Source organism: Rattus norvegicus, chromosome 5 (assembly GCF_021556685.1).
Source record: "Rattus norvegicus strain SHRSP/BbbUtx chromosome 5, alternate assembly SHRSP_T2T, whole genome shotgun sequence".
NCBI classification, from domain to species: Eukaryota; Metazoa; Chordata; class Mammalia; order Rodentia; family Muridae; genus Rattus; species Rattus norvegicus.
This window is the reverse complement of record NC_141538.1, coordinates 14,510,919-14,533,572: the sequence shown is the minus strand read 5'-3', so window position 1 is coordinate 14,533,572 and position 22,654 is coordinate 14,510,919. Positions and strand designations below refer to the sequence as shown.

At 43.5% G+C, this 22,654-nt stretch overlaps 1 protein-coding gene across 2 annotated transcripts in view; it reads right to left on the bottom strand.

The window, feature by feature from the left end:
• Ppp1r42 (protein phosphatase 1, regulatory subunit 42) overlaps window positions 1-22,654 on the bottom strand; it is a 54,261-nt gene that overhangs the window by 10,604 nt on the left and 21,003 nt on the right. For both annotated transcript variants that reach the window (XR_015620073.1, NM_001127569.2), the window contains 3 exon segments: window positions 17,093-17,209; window positions 8,012-8,129; window positions 2,836-2,967 (listed from right to left, as the gene is read on the bottom strand). Coding sequence is in view for 1 of the 2 variants with exons in the window: in NM_001127569.2 (NP_001121041.1) it covers window positions 2,836-2,967; window positions 8,012-8,129; window positions 17,093-17,209 (367 nt within the window). In the remaining variant the exon portion in view is untranslated.

Genomic DNA, 22,654 nt, shown 5'->3' with positions numbered 1-22,654 from the left:
ACTTTTAGAATCTCTTCAGAAATGTCTGCTCGACTCTTCAATCCATTTTGAAGTCAGGTTATTAAATTTCTTTCTTATTGAGTTGTGGGAGTTTCTTCTCGTTTTGGAGATTAACGTCTGTCTGATACATGGTCTGACGTTTTTCTCCTTCGCTCTTTCCTTCCTTGTAGAGAAGTTGCTAGTGTGATATAGTCTGGCCTAGTTATTTCTGTGTTACAAAGTCGTTGCCAGGATTAATTCTGCGGAGTTTACCCGCTATGCTTTCTGCCAGGAGTTTAGTGGTTTCATGTCTTCACATTGTTAGTCCACTTTGGAGTAGAAGGATACAGTTTGCTTTCTTTAGGATGTGGCTGTGTAATGTTCTCAAGCCTCTTGAAGCAACTTAGATGTCCACTGTCAGGATACGCTTGTTTATGTTTGCGGCTGTTTGTCATCTACTAGTTTCATACTGTTTTGATTACTGAACTTCATAATGCATTTTGAAATCAGAAACTATGATGCCTCTAACTTTCTTTGTCAAGACTGATTTGGTTATCTGTGATCTTTGTGGTTCCGTGTGAGTTTAGAACATTTTTCTTATTTTTATAAAAGTTGACATGATTTTGACAGGGATTGCAATGAATTGGTAGAACACTTTGGATCAGGTAGATGGTGTGATCTCTCTCTCTCTCTCTCTCTCTCTCTCTCTCTCTCTCTGTGTGTCTCTCTGTGTGTGTCTCTCCTTGTTTTTTCTCTTTCTCCCTTCCTTTCTTTCCTTCCTTCCTTCTTTCTTTCTCTCTCTTTCTTTCTCTCTTTCTTTCTTTCTCTCTCTCTTTCTTTCTTTCTTTCTTTCTTTCTCTCTCTCTCTCTCTCTCTCTCTCTCTCTCTCTCTCTTTCTTTCTTTCTTTCTTTTTCTTTCTTTCTTTTCTTTTTGAGATACTTTTTCTACATAGCCCTGGGTGTCCTGGAACTCACTCTGTAGGCCAGGCTGGCCTGGAATCATAGACATCCACCTGCTTCATACCTTGACTGCTGGGATTAAAGGCACCAAGCCACCACCACCCACCTGGATATTCTAACTTTGAAGTCTCTCGCTTCACAAACATGGAATGTCTTTTCATTTGTGTCCTGTTTGTCACTGCTTTGAAATTTTAGGAATATAAGTGTTTTTCCTTCCCAGCTAGGCTTATCGCTGAGTCCCTGACTCTTTGGGTACTTTTGTGAATGGGACAGTTTCCCAACTTCCTTTTCAGATACTTTATTGTGGGTGTTTGCGCATAACTTTAACTTTTTAATTCTTTTTGTGCACATTAGTTATAAAAGGATTAATAAGGGTTCCTTTGAGAAAACTAAACGGTTAACTTCAAACATTGCAGGTTTTAGTTGTAGGTTTAGTTCAATTTTACCAAAAATTTGAAATCTATAAAGATGAAATATGATTTTTAGTGTGGCTTAGTTTTTGCGTTTAATTCTATGGGTCCATCAATATTAATAAGGTGCTTTGATGTGATATTGAAGGCCATAAAATGCGAGAGAGAGAGAGAGAGAGAGAGAGAGAGAGAGAGAGAAGCTAGAACTCTATGCACAGTGCTCTACCACTGAGCAGCCACGCCCACCCCCTCCCTACTTTGAGGCAGGATAAGTTACCTGGGCCAGCCTCACACTTGAACTTTCCCTGCCTTAGCCTTCTAAATATCTAGGAGTACAAGTGTGTACTCCCAGCATGCAGGGCTACCAGGTTACCATACAGCCAGAGGAAAAACAGAAGAAACGCCTATTGTGTGCTTTACAAGTTTCAGACCCCGAGAGATGTGCATTGCCACACAGTGTTAATCACTGACATACTGTCAGCTAACCAACCCCCGAATTCTCCTAGATGCTTTTCGATGGTTCCCATTCAGACCCACCCCCATGCCTTTCTGCTCTGTCTTCCTCGCCCAGGCTTCTCCTGCAGTGACAGACCTCTGTGCGGTCTCTGCAACTCCTGACGGCTGCTCTGGCCTGCTTCCATGCCAAGGAGCCAAGAAGAGTTAGTACTGGAGCACAATGCTGGGATTCAGACTATCATGGGTACGAGACACTTACCCCACTAAAGACTTCGGGCTCAATCCCGCTAGGCTTCCTTGAATGGCCCCGATAACTGCTACATTACTCTTATTTATATTTGGTGCGTTAATCAGGCAGAGGTTAGCGTGTCCTTTCTAACACAACCATGAGCACACCATAGTCCAAGCATTCGGGCTTCAGCACGCGCACAAGATGTGGACTGGCCACAGAGTGCTGCTTAAGTATGGTTGACTTACATTTAATTTTAATATTCATGTTTGCTTGTTTATTTGACCAGCTCTCACTCCATTGCCTAGACTGTCTGGGAATTTATCACGTAACTCAGGCTGGCCTTAACTGATTGTGATCCTCCTGTCTCAGTGTCCTGAGTGCTGGGTTATGGATGTGTGCAATTTTTATCTTAATGAAAAAAATGATTGTTTTGCTCGGATGTTTTAGTGACTTACGTTTCACAGTTTATAATCTGACTGTTTTATCATTTATGCATCTGACATATATACTTGCTGGAATAAAACCTCACACTTTCCCCACACTCATAACATGGCCCAGTATGTGGCTGACATGGGCTCAGCCAGTATGAGCCCAGTGCGGGGTTTGTTCTCATTGGCTACCGTCTTCATTGCAGGTAAAACCTCTCTCTTTACCGTCATTGACAAGTGGGTAACGGAATACACCTTAACGCCTGAAATCACCACCACAGCAAACCCTCAACCACTTCCTGCTTGGCTTTCGCAGCTTTTGTCAGACTGGTCCCTCTGCTGGAAGTGGTGGCCTAGGATAGGCACTTACTTATGTAGGAGTTGTTTTGATCCTCACTTCTGTTCCTCCTTTTCTTGCTGATTTTCTTGGCCTCTTTGGATGCTTTCCAATTCATTAGGAATTGTCTTTCCAGGTTTTTTATTTCTTTTCCATCAAGAAACTCTGGAGGAGATATGTATGTTAAAATATAATTTTATGTATACACACACACACACACACGCATGCGCACACACACACGCACACACACGTGAACACACACACGCGCACGCGCGCGCACACACACACACACACACACACACACTTCTGGCTTTACATCATAAGGAAAAATAAGGTCCTTTTAAAAATATCTTAGTTATGTTAGCTAATCCTGTCATTCAGGAAGTTGAGGCAGGAGGATTACCGGGTGTTTGAGAATAGCCCAGAGGGCTACATCATAATGAATTCTAAGCCAACCTGGGCTACAGAGTGAATCTTATCTCAAAAACAGCAATGAACTACCAGTGCCAGGAGTGGGTTAGTCCCCTTGAGTTGTCGCTCAAGGGAGCACATGAGAATGCTATTGGTTGCTCCTCACAGACTCATGGGAAGGCCCTACGCCACTCACCAAACATGGAGAGGCTGAGCTGGTGGCTAACTAAAGGCTTCACCCCTACTGACTAACGCTGCCACAGAAGAAATGCAATTATCATTCCAGCTATAAACCCTGTGACCTGCACTGGTGACCTGCCTTCAAGGTCTGCTGGTGCGATAGTGGCACCCCCACTGTGGGAGTGACCAGCCACTCTCTGATGGCACCCATGCTTGGCAGGGTGGCCGAGAGTCTGAAAGTGGATAGGCAATGAGGCTAGGGGAAAACGGACTCCTACTGTTCTGCTAAAGAACACAGCAATGACGCGACTCCTAGTGGCATTCGTTACACTCATACGTCAGTGCCTGGTTCAGCCATTGTTAAAGAAGTTTCTCGCAGTAGATGGGAACCAGTACCGAGACCCACAACTGGACACTGGACAGAGTGAGAGACTTTGGAGCTCTCGGTCATAAATGGGTGCCTTTAATTAAGCCCCCAGCCAGGGCTCAGAGACTTTTGCTAAGAGGAGGCAGAATGATTGTAAACCAGAGGTGATGGGTGGGTGGCCGAAAAGAAGCAGGCAGAGACTTGCAGACACAACAGCGGTGCACACATGATCCCACAGGTCTGCACAGGTAAATGGGGGGCCATCACTGAGATGGGGGTGAGGACATGGGCTCCCAATCCTACCAAGAAGCTGTCTGCAAGTAATACCTCCTGGGAGATGAAAACTCAGCTTCCCCCTAATTCTCTCGGGGTAATTAATACACTTCAGGATCGGCCAACAAATAAGAACTCAGTGGTGTTTCTGCACCTTTGATCTCATTTTGCTCTGAGCATTTTTTTTTTTTTTTTGGTCTCAGTGGTCTTTTGCTTATATATTTTGGGTTTCATTTTTGTGGCGGTTTTTGTTTTTGTTTTGTATGTGTGTTTCTTCTCTCTGTTTTTTTTTTTTTTTTTTTTTTTTTCCAGAGCTGGGGACCGAACCCAGGGCCTTTAGCGCTCTACAGCTGAGCTAAATTCCCAACCCCCTTCTCTCTGTTTTTAAAGAGAAAGAAAGGGTGTGGTGTTGTGTGGGGAAGGTGGGACAGTGATGAGGATCTGGGAGGTGTTAGGGAGAGGAAAAACTGATCAAAAATAACATGCACATTTTTATCAAAAAAATGGAAAAAAAATCCTTATTTACACACTTGCTTATTTTTAATCTTATGGTGTGTGTTGTATGTGTGTGCCTGTGTGTGTTCCTATGTGTATTGTGTATGTGCCTGTGTGTAGTGTGTGTGTGTGTAGTATGTGTGTATGTGTGTGTGTGTGGTGTGTGTGTGTGTGTGTGTGTGTGTGTGTGTGTGTGTAGTCCAGAGACTGATGTTAAGGGTCTAGCTTTACCAGTCTTCACTTTAATCTTGGAGGTAGAGTCTCTCATTGAAACTGGAGCTCACCAGTTTGGAAGGACTAGCTACTTACTGAGTTCAGAGACTTTCACCAGTGCCAGGATCACGGCCATGAGCCAGTCCACCTGGTTTTTGACATGGATCCTCATTTACAGCAAACACTGCGCTGACTGCATTACCTCTGGCCTTTATACTTAAACTGGTTGAGATTTTCTATATCTTTAGTTTCCTGATTTTAAAAATATGCACTTATTATAAACAACTGAAACAATGGAAGAGAAAAGGATCTTTTATTATTCATACCCTGAGCCTTCCCCTGAAGGAGATATATATATTATATATATATAATTTATACACACAGATGTACAGATGTATATATATATATAGAATGTCTTTAAATGCAATTTCTGATAGGTGACAATTTATTATATATGGATAGTCTATAAATCACTGAACAAGTCCCTTATTTTACCTATAATATATTTGTAATATATAAATAAAGTGGTTTATGTGACTTTTATTTAATAAAGAGACTATCTTTTCTAACAATGTATCTGTATTATTCTTAAACTGTCTTACATCATCTGAGTGATGTCTTCCACTGAGCCCCAGACTGTGGAAAGGGTACAGTAAAAGGTGTTTGGTCATGTTCTTTCAGGGAGCCTGAGACCACCTTTAAAGCAGTTGATTCTCCTGCTGAAAGATTCAATGCTGCCACATAACTACTCATCATATTGTATTTAACGTGGTGTGTTTTAGAATAATGCTGTATTTAAAGGAAGTAGTGTGATAAAGAGTCCAGTGGTCTGCTCCTTGCCCACAGGTCACAGCTCCAGCATGCAGGAGACTGCAGGCAGCAGGGAAAGTGCTGGCCTAGAGGCACCACCCTCCCCCTGGCCAGGCACATGTATGGTAATGTTTACCTCAGGCAAAGAGATCAATAGCTACCAGTCGGACAGCCCTAAGACTGTGGTGTCACGTACGTGAGGTAAACATGCTTTCTCCAAATACCACACTGCGATGCCACACAGTCCCTAACCGTGGCTGGCTGTGACACCAGAGGCCTAGTATCTGGAGCTGCAATCATTGTATATCTTCTGCACCTTTCTTACCTAAACTGCAAGTAGTTTCCAAACTATAGCTGAGAGGTTGGCAAGGTGTTCGCCATCATGCTTTTTGGACTTAGAACCACATTAAATTCCAGCCACTCTTCTGCTCAGTTCCTCACATGCTTGTCTTTAGTGATGCCTTTACATATTGGCTTGTTAGTAAATATATAGCTTGCTAGTATATTTTGGGTATATATATATATGTATATATATATGTATATACATGTATATGTGTACACACACACACACACACACACACACACACACACACTGCCTTGAGTGACCTGATCCCTTGTCACTTTTAGCAAATAATCTTGCCTAATGCTTTTATGTATAGAAGCGATTTTGGAGAGAAAGCAGGTAACAGGCATATGTGGTGAGATTTATTTCATTTTAACAATTTGTTCTCAACATGAAATGTGCTTCCACCCATGTTATGTAAACCACATATGTATGGTTTGTTCTGTTTGTTGAGGCCTGGGTAAATTGCATAGTCTTTTTTTTTTTTTTTTTTTTTGGTTCTTTTTTTCAGAGCTGGGGACCGAACCCAGGGCCTTGTGCTTCCTAGGCAAGCGCTCTACCACTGAGCTAAATTGCATAGTCTTTTAACTTTCTTGTTATCTGTTGTTGTTATCTGGTCTTACATGTGCTAAAAGACAATTGAGAAAAACAAAGACAAAAATCAAACGGTTCGTCATGTGACTTGAAAGACACTAGCGTTTTTAACCGTAGGTTGATGGTGGGACTAGGAGGGGTTCTTTCTCTTCTCTACATGCTTTCCCTGTAGAGCTGGTGATAGAGAGCGCTTGCCCATACCCGGTGAGTATTCTACCACAGAGCCCTGTGCTCCTTTGATTTCTCTGTGTAGCCCTGGCTGTCCTGGAGCTCCTTTTGTAGACCAGGCTGGCCTTGAACTCAGAGATCCGCCTGCGTCTGCCTCCCAAGTGCTGGGATTAAAAGCATGCACCACCGCCACCTGACTTTTTTTCTTTAAAGTATTAATTTTGTAATCATAAAGTGTGTTATAGAAGGAATAGTTATGCAAGAGAAGGTTTGAATAATTTTTGCTTTTAGAAATCTTACAGAGCTTGAGATTAAACTCAGGGCCTAGTGAGTGCTAGGCTCTACTGAATTTCTGCTTTTGAGTCAAGGTCTCACACTACAGCTCTGGCTGTCCTGACACTCGATATGAAGATTAATCTGTCCTTGAACTCACGCTGCTTCCTCCCTCATGTAGGCTCAAAGGCATGCCACCAGACCGGCTTCATACTAGAATATTCTTAATCATTAGACACTAATTGTATTTACTTTTCCTCTGGCTGAGTAAAGCAGACTACTGGAGTTGTGTGCGGTGTCAGAGGGAAGGGTGCTGGCTGCCCAGCAGAGTGCAGAACTTTGAAAACTGCCATAGTTCTGTGTGTCATTTGTGCTCTGCCTTGGCGGGCTGTGTAGATCGCTCCTGCACACACACTTTGAGAAAACATGTTTCCCATTGTTTGATTCTCTTTTCTCCAAGCCAGAGAATCTCTGCATGAGCACTGATGAACTGGCTATGAGCTTTGAGGATGTCTTATCATGTTTAGCTCTTTAATAATTCTCATGCCCCAGCGTCCCATGTACGGCTACAGGACACTCTCACAAGGCTCCTTTGTAACATGATACTGCCTGTCCATCGCTCTGATGCTGTGTGATTTTGACAACACCATCCAAGTACTTAGGCCCATTTCTTCAGTGTAGCATAGACTTAGGGATGTTGTTATTTGATAAAGCAACTCCCCAGCCCCCTTTCATGTGTTCCTAAGCCAATGACAGAGAGCAAACCTCAATCAGCTGTAGCTGCAGAACAAGAGCTAAGGAGCCTAGGCCCTGCCCAGGCTTTACACCAAGCTCCGTTTAGCCTATTTATGCCTAACCAGTTTTGTAGGTAGTGGCCACATTTTCTGTTAAAAGTCTGCCTGCTATTTATGAGTAGAAGAAATTTTTTCATGTAGTACTTCTATTAACTTTGCTATTATTCAAACATCTAAACTTAAGTTGACCAGTTTCTAGAGCCAGATGTTCTATTTCTGAAATCTTGATGATAAATTAACTTAAACATTAAACAAGTGCTTTAAATTGGGTTAATGTAAAACACTCACCCAGTGACTTGGACATCAGTATCAGCCTGTCCCTGTATTTTGGTTTAAGACAAACAGGATTTCCATTTAAATCCATTTTCCACAACTTCATCAGTTTTCTCAGTAAAACTTCCAAGTCCTGTAGTCGGGAAAGACAGGAGGAGGCATGGGAATTTTATTATTAGTGCTCCAAGGCGGCAGTGATTTCTATGGCATCTGAGCTCCCCAGGTAGAATTCACACAACCACCAGCTTTGCCTGTACTAGTCACAAGGCAGCCAAAGGAGGCAAGATGGGGATCACAGTGCTGCCCTTGATCATGCCGTCCTTAAATCGACTCAATCTGGTGTTAGGAAAACACTTCCTGCTTAGAGAAGATACCCTGTCCTCAGTAGAATCCGTAAAAGTTTACCCATTAAGGCAATTGAAGAGTAACGAGCAAACACTTCGTCAGCCATTGCTGGGATACACGCTGCTGAGTTGTCTGGAAGGAGCAGGGACTACCCCATCTGCCCAGGCCCCCAGCTCTCAGGAGCATCACCCATGCTGGAGGTTTCTGGTGCTGCAGCTTTCAGAATCATTTCTGCTTCTGTAAGTAACCCCTCAGCCATCTTCCTGTAAGTAACCCCAATAAAACCCATTGGTTCATCAGATTAAACAGCAACACAGTCTGCTAGTGCTGCAGGCAATATACATTGTGGCCTTTTCTAGTGAAGAATGTGGGAACATCCAGTCAAACTGCAAAACAGAAATAATTCCTTGCCTGCTCATCCCCCAGAGACCACATTGAACACACTGTTGTGCCCAACTCATCTTTGGGACTTGTTCTTCTTTTTTTTCTTTTTTTCGGAACTGGGGACCGAATCCAGGGCCTTGCGCTTGCCACTGAGCTAAATCCCAACCCCTCTTCTTCTTTTATTGGATATTTATTTATTTACATTTCAAATGTTATCCCCTTTTCTGAGGGGTTTCCCCTCTAGAAATATGGTATCCATCCCCCTCCAAGGGTCTCTCCTCCCACGATGTCCACAAGGCCATCTTATGCTACACATGTGGCTGGAGCCATGGGTGCCCCCCCCATGGATGGTGCTTTAGTCCCTGGGAGTTCTGGGGCATCTGGTTGAAACTTCTTCGGAAATTATAAATTATAATCTTACTGGGGTTAACACTTTTCTTTTACTTCTGTTGTTGTGGTAGCTGTTTTTCTGTTTATTTTGTTTATAGTTTTTTTGTTTTGTTTTTTGTTTGTTTTTGTTTTTCTTTCTTTGTTTGTTTGTTTTGGTTTTGGTTTTGACAGGGTCTCATGTAGCCCTTGCTGTCCTGGAACTCATTCTGTAGACCAGGCTGTCCTCGAACCCACAGAGATCCACCTGCCTCTGCCTACAGAGTACTGGGATTAAAAGTGTGCACCACCTCATTCAGCTGTGTTTTACATTTCTTGAAAACTATTTGCATGCTTTTATAGCTTACCAGAAAGAGTGATTCATGGTCCGCACAGGAACCGTGGTGGTGAGGAAGGCCCATAAAAGGCACCTTGGAAGCATCCTTCTGGTCTACCTGCCTTATCTCCTTTCTTCCTATTGCATTTCTTTTCTCAGCCTGTGTCAGCCCCCACCACACCCCAATTCTTTATCTTCCTTCCATTCCTTATCTTGCTTTCTCCTCCTCCTCTTCAAAAATAAATGTTCCTTTAACTACTATTTCATGGAAAGAATATATATTTGGAGTGTTTCTTATCTATGTCCAGAGTCAGTTTTTAAAAATGAAATAAAGGGGGCTGGAGAGATGGCTCAGTGGTTAAGAGCACTGGCTGCTCTTCCAGAGGTCCTGAGTTCAATTCTCAGCAACCTCATGGTGGCTCACAACCATCTGTAATGGGATCTGATGCCCTCTTCTGGTGTGCCTGAAGACAGTGACAGTGTACTCACATACATAAAGTAAAAACAAATCTTTTAAAAAATGAAATAAAGGGCTGGGTGGCAGCAGTGAATGCCTTTATTGTACTCATGTAGATAAAATACATCAGCAGTCAAAATCCCAGCACTCAAGAAGCAGAGACAGGTGGATCTCTGTGAGTTCGAGGTTAGCCTGGTCTACAGAATGAGTTTCAGGACAGCCAGGGCTACACAGAGAAACCCTGTCTTGAAATACAAAACCAAAACCCAAAACAAACAAAAAAGTAATGCACTGTACTTTTGTTATGTCTACATCTTGTTAGAAAAAATAGCATGACAAACACACAGTTATGAACCAGGTGCTGGTGGCACACACCTTTAATCCTAGTATTTGGGAGGTAGAAGCAGGCAAATCTGTGAATTTGAGGCCAGCCTGGTCTACAAACAAGTTCCAGGACAGCCAGAGCTACACAAAGAAACCCTGTCTCAAAAAACCAGCCAAAAAAAAAAAAAATGTAGATATCGTTTCAAAATAGTGACTTTCTGTAGGTATATGTACCCTCTAGAGTTTAGTCTGTGCTTGACTCTGAGGGAGCAAATGAGTTCAGGGGATTTTGATTACTGTGTACATGACTGTTGTTGTTGTTGTTGTTGTTGCTATTGTTGTTTTTAACATAGGGTCTCTCTGTGTAGTCCCGGCTGTTCTGGAACTCTTGCGTTTTAGATGAGTCTGTACTTGAACTCAGAGATCCACTTGCCTTGCCTCCTGAGTGCTGCATTAGTGTGTGCCTCCGGCACCTGGCTCCCTGTCTTTATTTATAAGTGATTGCAGAGAATGAATTATCACACAAATAAAGTTCAGGGAACAAAACGGCCAAGTCCATAGGTCTTTGCCTGCCCTGCTGGTCTTCAGTTAAATCCCTTTCTCTTCATTTTGATTAACACAGCACAATTTAAAGAAGAAGGTTCTGACCCATTGACCAACAAGTAGTTACCTTCATGTAAGAAAGTCGTCTTCAAAACTATAACCTCAGCTCTCAGTCTTGGACCTTAGATTTTGCTCTTTCTGAAACCTTTGTTCCACATTTAACACAGCCATGGTTCCTTTATGCAAGAGCTCTGTATTCCCTGAGTCTAAGGGACTGTGCTGTATGTTTCATACTGTTGAATATGATGGCCATAACAACAAGAGAACTTTACACTGATTGAGTTTTGTTAATTATTCCTCACTTGATAAATGGCCCTGGACACACTCCCCCCAGTGTATGTTTACTTACGGCTAAACTAATCCCGTTCTGAAATACGATTTCCCTTTGGATACGCTCTGGTTGTTCATTGCCTTCCTGTCCTTAATAAAATCCTTTCACTCTCCTGCCCTTCGATAAATTCCTCAAGAACCAGACACTTTTCTGGACAGTCTCTGTTTGATAAATGACCATGTCATGCTATCGCTTAGAGGCGTGCTGCTAAATCCTGAGCGGCCAATTGCCTTTCCCCGCAGGCCGGTACCCCGCTCCTGCCTGGACAGTGCGACAGGCAGCCTCTGCTCTAATGATGACTGGGATGAACCTGTATTTGACCAGCACGCTCCAATCTTTATCGGAAATGTCTGGCCCAACTGTCCTTACTAACTCTAAAGACAGTCATTTGTCATCCCTCTGACTGCCTGTCATCATCTGCCTGGGAGAAATCTATAATTTTTGGCTTGTTCCTGACTAAAGTGTGGGGTGAATAAATTTATCTTTGGGCCTTGCGGCTTGCCAGGATCAATATTGAGCAGTGGTTGAATAAATTAGAAACTAAGACAACATGACAGGCTATCGCGGTTTGTTCATTTGTGTATTATAAATCAAATATTTAGTTTATATAAGAGGCAAGCATGTCACGTTTTTTACTTTTCCCATTCATTCCGAAGATTCTGTACCTCATGATAAATGGTCACCAGAAAACCAATGAAGTAAATCACTAATGAATCTGACTGTGAGATGAACTCAGGTCATTTTATTGATTTGGCAAACTTTGCAGACACAAAAACTGTAGGCAATGATTAAGGGGTTTTTGTTGTTGTTCTTTCAAGTTTTATTTTTTGCACATGCATTTGACTTTGTATGGCTATAGGAACTTGAATAATGTTCGTCTAGTGAAGCTCGTGACTCAACATGAACCCACAAAAAACTTTTATAAATTTAAGTTGACCTTAAATCATAAACTATTTGGTGTTTTTATATATTGATACACGCCTGTCTAAGGAGGCTACAGGAAAGAAATGCAAAACCAAAACAGTTGTGAGATGTCATTTAAAGTAGAGCTCCATGAGTTAAAGTTGTCATCACCACCACCACCACCACCACCACCACCACCATCACCACCACCACCATCACCACCACCACCATCACCACCACCACCATCACCACCACCACCATCACCACCACCACCATTTAGCTTAAAACTTCTCTCTCCTCCTCAGTACCTGACCTTGGGGCCTACCTTATTGGAGAAGCAGGACAGTAGGTCATCTTTGGCTAAAGGTTTCTCAGTATTCTGCCTGGGATCTCACATCTCCTTTCCTTACTAGTCAGCATTTTGGAGACTAGCCATCTCCCATGGTGTCCTCTCTTACATCCTCATTTCCAGGCTTCCTTCTCTGGCTGCCATCTTTCCTTTATCCATCATCACCAGACCTGCTGAGTTCTCCACTGCATAATGTGTGCACGCACACGCACACACACACACACACACACACACACACATTAAATAATAAAATGTAGTTTTAAATTTTAGAAATGAATCATGAAGGACCCTGTTTAAATGCAGGTTCTCAGCATCTCAGGTCTGGGGAAGAGGTTGTTACGCTGCTGCTGCTGTTGCTGCTACTGTAAGTTCTCTGACGCCATGTGAAGCTATGAGGGTGTAGAACAATTCTTTTGTTTCCTTAGCCTTTGGTCACTTCCAATAGGCTGAAAAGGCCCTGAACCAAATGTTAGGTCATGGAATTTGTAAGCCTCAGTCTTTGGGGCATTAAAGTCTGTGGACTGCTCCCTTATCCCTTAATGATTCTGCATTCTAGGAATCTGTAGCTCTATAAGTAACCGAGCTCTGACCTCAGACATCTCAAATATATGACTGCACTATTTTGTAACAGTTGTTTCTGAGAGACAAGAGCACTTCTCATAGAAGACAACGGTGTACATGGTGAACTGTTACCTGGGTTCACCCATGAGAAGAACTCACTGAACTGAGATAGCCTGGAAAGTGTGTGTGGTGACAGCCCTCCTCACAGAGCACCAGTGTCTTCCAGAGCCTGACCATGCCCACAGACACAGCGGACGATGCTAAACCATCAGGATCCATCAGAAAGTCCTTCCTTCTATACTTGACATCCGTTTCTTAAGAAACACTGTTTCTTTCCATACCCTGGCTCACAGACGAGGGCCCCACCATGGTGTCCACTATACTTAAATTTGGCACAGAAAACAATACCTCCTTCCATATTTGCCTCCACGATGCTATCTTCATTGCCCACCAGTATGCTGAAGAGCCAGTCAGTCCTACATTCTGACCTCTGCACTGTAGGTAGCCTCACACACCCACCCAACTGTTAGTTTTGTGTTTTTTCTGGAATATTTTAAAGACACTCCAACTTGACCAGAACTCATGATTTTCTTGTTTCCCAAATCTGTTTCTGAAGCTGTCCATACCCTGCTTTCCTCTGCTCCGTGCTCCCTATATCCAACCCAGAACCAAGTCATGCTTGGTTTGTTCTCCAAATGTTGGTTCTATGGTTTGTTCACCTCCTTTCCTCCCTCACTCTTACGGCTTCTACCACTCAGTTCTTAAACTGGACTCTTCCAAACTGATCCTTACACCCTACTTACACAGGACCCTTTCCAAAATGCTGCCATTGTATTACATTACACCCTCAATGGCTCCTGGTGCTCTCAGAATAAACACAGCACTCTATCAGAGTCCAGGCAGCTGGTCTGTCTACAGCTTCTCTATGGCCTGTCTGCCTTCCCTCGCTCAGTTTCCATTCATTCTGTGTGAAATGCATGTTTGCCTTAGGGAGCCTTGTCCTTGCCTGTCTCTGGGAGCTCACTTCAGCTGTGTCTTCTGCAGGAAGTCTGGTGCCCTTACCAACTGATGCAAGTCTTCACCACCACCCTTGTGGTCCTTGTGAATGGTTTGCTTTACTTCCCCCTGGTATTTCCCTCCCCTTTTCACTAAGAGCCCCCGCCCCGCCCTGGCCAGTGATTGTCTGTTTCATGCTCACTGTGGTCTCTACCTTTGCCTGGTTAGCACTGCCACAGAGCAGGTATGAACAGAAGACTGTCACTGAATGGACGGGAGATGAAGGATAACAGGCTGGAGGATCTGACGTCAAGAGACAGGATAGGAATTCAAACTAAGAGGTGCAGTGGAGCTGTTTTTGCAGAAGTTCCCTACTCAAGAAGCTGTGGACCTGGGAAGAGAGGAAAGCTGGTTTCTTTCCTGTGCTTCCTCTTCCGCCTCTCAACCACCCCTTTATAAGTCTCTGGTCTGGATAAGCTTCGCAGAGCTGGGAGCGGCAGAGAGTAACACGGTAGAGGCTCCCGACAGCTGTAGGTCTGGAGAGTAAAGGGAAGGACGAAGCCCCTGCTTGACCACGCCCTAAACTCTGAAGGCTGTGCCTTGGCTCTAATGTGCTCACTTCCCTAGAGATTCAACTCTTGTTTTCTCCCCTTCACCCCCATGCTCAAGGATTTCAGTAGCCTTCAGTAGTTTTCACAGCTCAAGTTGCAATCTTGGTTGGAAGACTTCATAACGATCATTCAAAGAAATCATTTTGTAAATTTTTTAAGAAAAATTATTTTCCATGCCAAAAATATACTGTAAATACTATTGTTTCTACCACATAAAAATCCGTGGCTAAGGCTGGGGGGATGGTGCCCCAGTTAAGAGGCTGTTCTTTCAGAGGACACAGGTTCAATTCCCAGCATCAACATGGTAGCTCTGTAAATGCAGATGTAGGGGACCTGACAGCCTCAAATAGACATATATACAAGTGAAACACCCAGGAACATTAAATAAATAAATAAATCTATTTTTAAAATCCACAGACAAGACTAACAGGATTTCTCATTGCACTGGGTAATCCAGAATAATTACGATTATTTATTAAGATGAGTGACTATAGAGCCATTTGTAACTATATATTTGAATTTAAATCCCGAATTTGTCTTTTTCAAGCTCCTGCCAGTTATCAGCGGCAGCTATCATTTTAAGGTTGTGCTTTCCTGCGTAATAAGTACGTTCAGTGTACTCGTGTGTTCTCTGTGGACTCATTTGTGGAACCTACTGGTGTCCATGCAGGGGCAGCTGCTCTCTAAGTGCTGAACACCTCAGGTCATTATTGCAGTGCCAGCCGCACTAACAATGGCCGACTTTTCCCCACGGCACAAAGCCGCTGTTGCTGACAACCTTTCGATGGAAGTCACTGACCTTATGCATGGTATTAGAGATTTCGTCCCCAAGGCATAAGCTTTACACCAGCAGGGGAAGGTGAAAAGAATACGAAACTTAGAGAGCTTGGATTCCAAATACATACAAAGAAAGAAGTTACTATTCAGATAGTAACTTCTGGGCTCTGTCCTTTGACGAAGCCTTCAGAGGAATATTTAAATCACGAAGCATGCTCAGATGTATCTCGGCACTACAGTCAGACTCCGATAGACTGAGTCCATGTGTTCTTTGCACGTTTTTCTCACAGGTTCACGTTTTTAAGCAACTGGCATTTCTTTAGCAGATTCAATAGTTTACTTTGTTCTGTACTTTTGACATTTTAACTACTACAGTACTGAGGAGTCATGTTTCTTGCCCTGTCTTTTTGGAAATGGAATTATTTCTCTGGATTTGGGGGAAATTCTGCTATAATGTTGGAATAAGTCTCGACATGCCTTTAGTCTTAGCTAGGAGAGAGTGCTGACCATTTTATTCCTGCACCTGAACATTCTACAGGTTCCATCTAAAGTTATACCCAGTAAACCCACTCCTCCTCATCTCCAAGCAACCACCGTCTCCTTTTTTCAGGCACACCATCTTACTTCTGGTCTGTCTTGCTTCCCGACTCATGTCTTTGCCTTTTTACTGAAACTCATTTTTCATACAACAGGCAGAGAAATCCTTTTTAAACCTACAATTCTTCCCATGAAGTCATGATTATGTCCTGTGAGGACCTTGTCATCTGGCTCTGGTGCCTTTTTTTCTAATCCTGTGTTGTGTTACTTCTGTGTGGAACTAGCAATGTGTCAGAAATAAAGGCTAGCCCTGGGATTTATATTCTCTCTCTCCTCTCTCTCTCTCTCTCTCTCTCTCTCTCTCTCTCTCTCTCTCTCTCTCTTTCTCTCTCTCTCTGAAGCAATCTTTCTATATACATCAGGCTGGCTTTGAACTTTCAGCAATCCTATTACCTTTGTTTTCCAAGTGCCGGGCTTACGGGTGTGTGCCACTATGCTTAGCTTGTTCACTCTTTTTTTTTTTTTCCCCCGGAGCTGAGGACTGAACCCAGGGCCTTGCACTTGCTAGGCAAGCGCTCTACCACTGAGCTAAATCCCCAACCCTGCTTGTTCACTCTTGAGGCCTGGAACTGAATCCTTCCTTCCTATAGGAGTGCCCAACACAGAGCTGATTAAATGTAACGACGTGGTGTGGTATAATATAATAGGGCATGCACTTGGGGGTTGGGGATTTAGCTCAGTGGTAGAGCGCTTGCCTAGCAAGCGCAAGGCCCTGGGTTCGGTCCCCAGCTCCGAAAAATAGAAAAGAAAAAAAAATAGGGCATGCACTTGACTAGTACAGATTAGAATGGGGCGTCTTCTCTGTGCTTCTCCACATAGCATCAGGGGACAGTGAAGAATGGTTCCTAGAAACTCATTCATTGGGAGAATAGTTAGACAGGAAGGAACTTTGTCCCTAGAAGAAAAAGTTTGATGAACAAATAATGTAGATATGAAAAAGCACAAAGCTTCCATTTGGTTGGTGACATAGGGAGACCTTGGGTATGGAGGAGAAATGGGGTAAGAAGATACAATGGTTATATTTAAGACATATAGATTCAGAAGCTAGTTCTAGAATAAATACAGAATAGTTATTTTTTGGTGACACATTTTATCAATATGTCAAACTATATTGTAAAGCCACAATTCCATGTAAATATTTCGACTTCATGTTACCTTCACGTGCATCAGCTGGTTGTCAACTGCAATCAGGTGATTAAGATTCTCCAGCATCTCTAAATCTTTTATGTCATCAATGTTATTGTTGCTGATATTCAAAGTAGAGAGGGATTTCTGGAAGAAAAACAACTAAATTAACATTAGTCATCTAAATGCTATATGCAGGAATTAGGTCTTGGGTCTTTCAAAGCTCCAAAGCGTCAGCCCAGGTCTCCCTTAGGCAGGAAACAACAGCCATGAGATACTGTTCCACTGTCTTTTTTCGCATGTCATGTTTAGAACTTCAGTGTGTGATAGAGTGGACTTTTGCCTCTTGTTCCCTCCACAAACCCTATGAATACAATATGAATCTACAAATTAAAAAGAAAAGAATGCAAGCAGTAAAAATGACTGCTCCTTGTGGACAAAAATGCTTGCCGCAGTTTAAGCACACGACCGTTCTGTGCTATCGCAGTGAAGAAGTCACATGACTTGACACGAAAGAATCCCTGGCTGTTTTTTTTATCTTTCCCTCTTTAGTTTTCTCTTGATAATTCATTTGTTCAAAAGGCACTTGAAATAATAATTTCAGTGTTAGCTATTAAAATGAGAACATAAATATACTATGTGGTAATACTAAATGAGGAATCCTAACAACTGAGGCTTGGGAATCAGTCAAATCTATCCACCAAGACAGTCATGCAGAGCCAACCTTGAAAAAAACGTCCTGACATTTAGAGTTATGATTAGTGTCTATTATTTGAGTAATAATCTCATTATGATATTTCTGTGCACAATATAATGGATTTACTTGTAGTCACCTGTTGTGGTTTTCCCTGGAGTTATCTGTATTTTGATGCTAATTCCACTGCCCCAAGGACAGCTGCCTAGTCATGTACTCCGGAATCTGGTGACTTCACCAGAACCTTCTCCCCATTGAATTTGTAAAGTACAGGTGAGGGGCAGGTACAGGATAGAAGGAGGCCTGTCACTGGAGGAGAAGGAAGGATGGGCGGGAGAGAAGTTTGAAGGAGGAGGAGGAGACTGGAACGGAAGGGAGGAGAGACAGGAGAGAGACAGAGAAGGTAGTAACGGTGGAGAGAAAATGGAAGCTGACGTTAAGATTCCACTCTGTTACACTCAGACTAACAGAAGAAAAACTAGGGAAGCATCTGGAACACATGGGCACTGGAAAAAATTTCCTGAACAAAACACCAATGGCTTATGCTCTAAGATCAAGAATCGACAAATGGGATCTCATAAAACTGCAAAGCTTCTGTAAGGCAAAAGACACTGTGGTTAGGACAAAACGGCAACCAACAGATTGGGAAAAGATCTTTACCAATCCTACAACAGATAGAGGCCTTATATCCAATATATACAAAGAACTCAAGAAGTTAGACCGCAGGGAGACAAATAACCCTATTAAAAAATGGGGTTCAGAGCTAAACAAAGAATTCACAGCTGAGGAATGCCGAATGGCTGAGAAACACCTAAAGAAATGTTCAAAATCTTTAGTCATAAGGGAAATGCAAATCAAAACAACCCTGAGATTTCACCTCACACCAGTGAGAATGGCTAAAATCAAAAACTCAGGTGACAGCAGATGCTGGCGAGGATGCGGAGAAAGAGGAACACTCCTCCATTGTTGATGGGATTGCAGACTGGTACAACCACTCTGGAAATCAGTCTGGAGGTTCCTCAGAAAATTGGACATTGAACTGCCTGAGGATCCAGCTATACCTCTCTTGGGCATATACCCAAAAGATGCCCCAACATATAAAAAAAGACACGTGCTCCACTATGTTCATAGCAGCCTTATTTATAATAGCCAGAAGCTGGAAAGAACCCAGATGCCCTTCAACAGAGGAATGGATACAGAAAATGTGGGACATCTACACAATGGAATATTACTCAGCTATCAAAAACAATGACTTTATGAAATTCGTAGGCAAATGGTTGGAACTGGAAAATATCATCCTGAGTGAGGTAACCCAAATCACAGAAAAACACACATGGTATGCACTCATTGATAAGTGGCTATTAGCCCAAATGCTTGAATTACCCTAGATGCCTAGAACAAATGAAACTCAAGACGGATGATCAAAATGTGAATGCTTCACTCCTTCTTTAAAGGGGGAACAAGAATACCCTTGGCAGGGAATAGAGAGGCAAAGATTAAAACAGACACAAAAGGAACACCCATTCAGAGCCTGCCCCACATGTGGCACATACATATACAGCCATCCAATTAGACAAGATGGATGAAGCAAAGAAGTGCAGGCCGACAGGAGCCGGATGTAGATTGCTCCTGAGAGACACAGCCAGAATACAGCAAATACAGAGGCGAATGCCAGCAGCAAACCACTGAACTGAGAACGGGACCCCCGTTGAAGGAATCAGAGAAAGAACTCGAAGAGCTTAAGGAGCTCGAGACCCCTTATTAACAACAATGCCAAGCAACCAGAGCTTCCAGGGACTAAGCCACTACCTAAAGACTATACATGGACTGACCCTGGACTCTGACCTCATAGGTAGCAATGAATATCCTAGTAAGAGCACCAGTGGAAGGGGAAGCCCTTGGTCCTGCTAAGACTGAACCCCCAGTGAACGTGATTGTTGGGGGGAGGGCAGCAATGGGGGGAGGTGGGGAGGGGAACACCCATAAAGAAAGGGAGGGGGAGGGATTAGGGGGATGTTTGCCCGGAAACCGGGAAAGGGAATAACACTCGAAATGTAAATAAGAAATACTCAAGTTAATAATAATAAAAAAAAGATTCCACTCTGTGTATTTACAGGTTGTTATTAATGTTCTTAAGGGATGGATGTGTACTGGGCTTTGTATGTTTAGGTGGGCAATTATATCTTATCAATTGGGTTAAAAATTATTGTGTTGTATATTCTTTTATGTGACGGTTTGAGTGTAGGAAAGTGTGCCACCTCGGAATTGGGATGTGTGTTTCTGGCATAGAAACCTGCCTTGGGAACTAGATAGGTAGAGAGATTGCTGCCAGGCTCAGAGAGAGAACTTTGGCAGTAGGATATGGGATGGAGTACAGTGGGTGAGACGATTTGCTGACTGAGAATTAAGATATCTAGCAGATATCTTGGGGCACTGCAGGGTAGACCTAGTGGGGATAAAAGACAGCATTTTTATTTTTATATTTTTACAACAACAGTTACCCATCTAGTGCCCTTTTCAGACCCTGCCACTAATACTTCTTAAGGTTTGAGATAATTGAAAAATGATGCTTTAGTATTTGGATTTCAGAATCTGCTTGAATCTGTACAAAAACTAAACTAGCAAAATGTTTTCAGCAATGTTCTGTGATAAAACAAAGACAAAGAATGACGATGTACCTCTCACTGGCGCATGCTAAGTGCTACTGAAAAGTGCCAGGATTAGTGTTAACATTATTTTACACCTCTCACTATAAGCATTCCTTCTGATGGTCATTTTCTTGTAAATAAGCAGAAAACATTGGGGGGGGGGCGAGGGGCATGGTGCAATTTGACTAACTGGCAGCGGTTGGACTTTTCTTAGACTTGTTGCCTGACTACCTTTATAGCAAAAGGAGTGAGTGCCTACCAACCACATAGCCAGAATCAACTACTTTCAGCACTCATGGAGTCCTTGAGAGAACTACACAATGATGCCTGCTAATTGTTACACTCTCCCTGTTTCAAATAGTTTATACCAGATATTTTGCTGTAATAAACCTCTGTGAACTGTAGACCTGCAACATTTCCACATGGGCAAGAGAGGAAGTACTTTTTCCACGTGGCCCAGCAGAGGACCACTGACATTGATGACAAACAGGTAAAGCAGTGGACAAATCCAGGACTCTGTTTCTAGGCAATGGAAGACCTTCATTTGCATTCCAGGTGTGCTGTGATTGGTCTAGCATCCCCTGGTGGTTACTTAAATTGGCTCACTTACTGAGCCAGCAGTGAGATGCCCTCCTATGTTCCTTCTCTGCTAAAGTCACACTAGGTTCCCTCTTCTGGCCCATTGGTAGTAAATGGAAGAAGGAAGCCCAGCAGCAAGCACATGAATTGTGGAGCAGTCAGGAGGGGGAGCTGTGAAGGTGGCAAGGCAGCTGCTATGGTCATGCTGACACCTGCAGAGGCAGTGGGGAACTTTGAGAGTGCCCAGTGCAGGGACAAAGAGGTTGGGGAGTGTGGCAGACAGAGAGAGGGGATGGGAAGCAGAAGATGAAGGACACAGTACAGAGGTACAAAGAAGAGACTGCGAGACTTGAGCACTGGAAGAGTTCTCCAGAACTGCCAAGCCTTTAGGGACAAAAATCTCAGACATCCAGACCTAAGCTGTAGCACTGTGACTGTCAGCTGCAACACTGACTGTCAGCTGTAACCCTGTGGCTGTCAGCTGTAACCCTGTGACTGTCAGCTGTAACACTGTGACTGTCAGCTGTAACACTGGCTGTTAGCTGTAACACTGTGACTGTCAGCTGTAACACTGTGGCTGTCAGCTGTAACCCTGTGACTGTCAGCTGTAACACTGACTGTCAGCTGTAAAACTGTGGCTGTCAGCTGTAACACTGTGACTGTCAGCTGTAACTCTTTGGCTGTCAGCTGTAACACTGACTGTCAGCTGTAACCCTGTGGCTGTCAGCTGTAACCCTGTGGCTGACAGCTCTAACAGTGTGGCTGTCAGTTGCAACACTGACTGTCAGCTGTAACCCTGTGGCTGTCAGCTGTAACACTGCGACTGTCAGCTGTAACACTGGCTGTCAGCTGTAACACTGTGGCTGTCAGCTGCAACACTGGCTGTCAGCTGTAACACTGTGGCTGTCAGCTGTAACTCTGTGGCTGTCAGCTGTAACACTGTGGCTGTCAGCTGTAACTCTGTTGCTGTCAGCTGTAACACTGTGGCTGTCAGCTGTAACACTGTGACTGTCAGCTGTAAAACTGTGGCTGTCAACTGTAACACTGTGGCTGTCAGCTGTAACACTCTGGCTGCAAGCTGCAACACTGGCTGTCAGCTGTAACACTGTGGCTGTCAGCTGTAACACTGTGGCTGTCAGCTGTAACTCTGTTGCTGTCAGCTGTAACACTGTGGCTGTCAACTGTAACACTGTGGCTGTCAGCTGTAACACTGTGGCTGTCAGCTGTAACACTCTGGCTGCAAGCTGCAACACTGGCTGTCAGCTGTAACACTGTGGCTGTCAGCTGTAACACTGTGGCTGTCAGCTGTAACACTGTGACTGTCAGCTGTAACTCTTTGGCTGTCAGCTGTAACACTGACTGTCAGCTGTAACCCTGTGGCTGTCAGCTGTAACACTGTGACTGACAGCTCTAACAGTGTGTCTGTCAGCTGCAACACTGACTGTCAGCTGTAACCCTGTGGCTGTCAGCTGTAACACTGTGACTGTCAGCTGTAACACTGGCTGTCAGCTGTAACACTGTGGCTGTCAGCTGCAACACTGGCTGTCAGCTGTAACACTGTGGCTGTCAGCTGTAACTCTGTGGCTGTCAGCTGTAACACTGTGGCTGTCAGCTGTAACTCTGTTGCTGTCAGCTGTAACACTGTGGCTGTCAGCTGTAACACTGTGACTG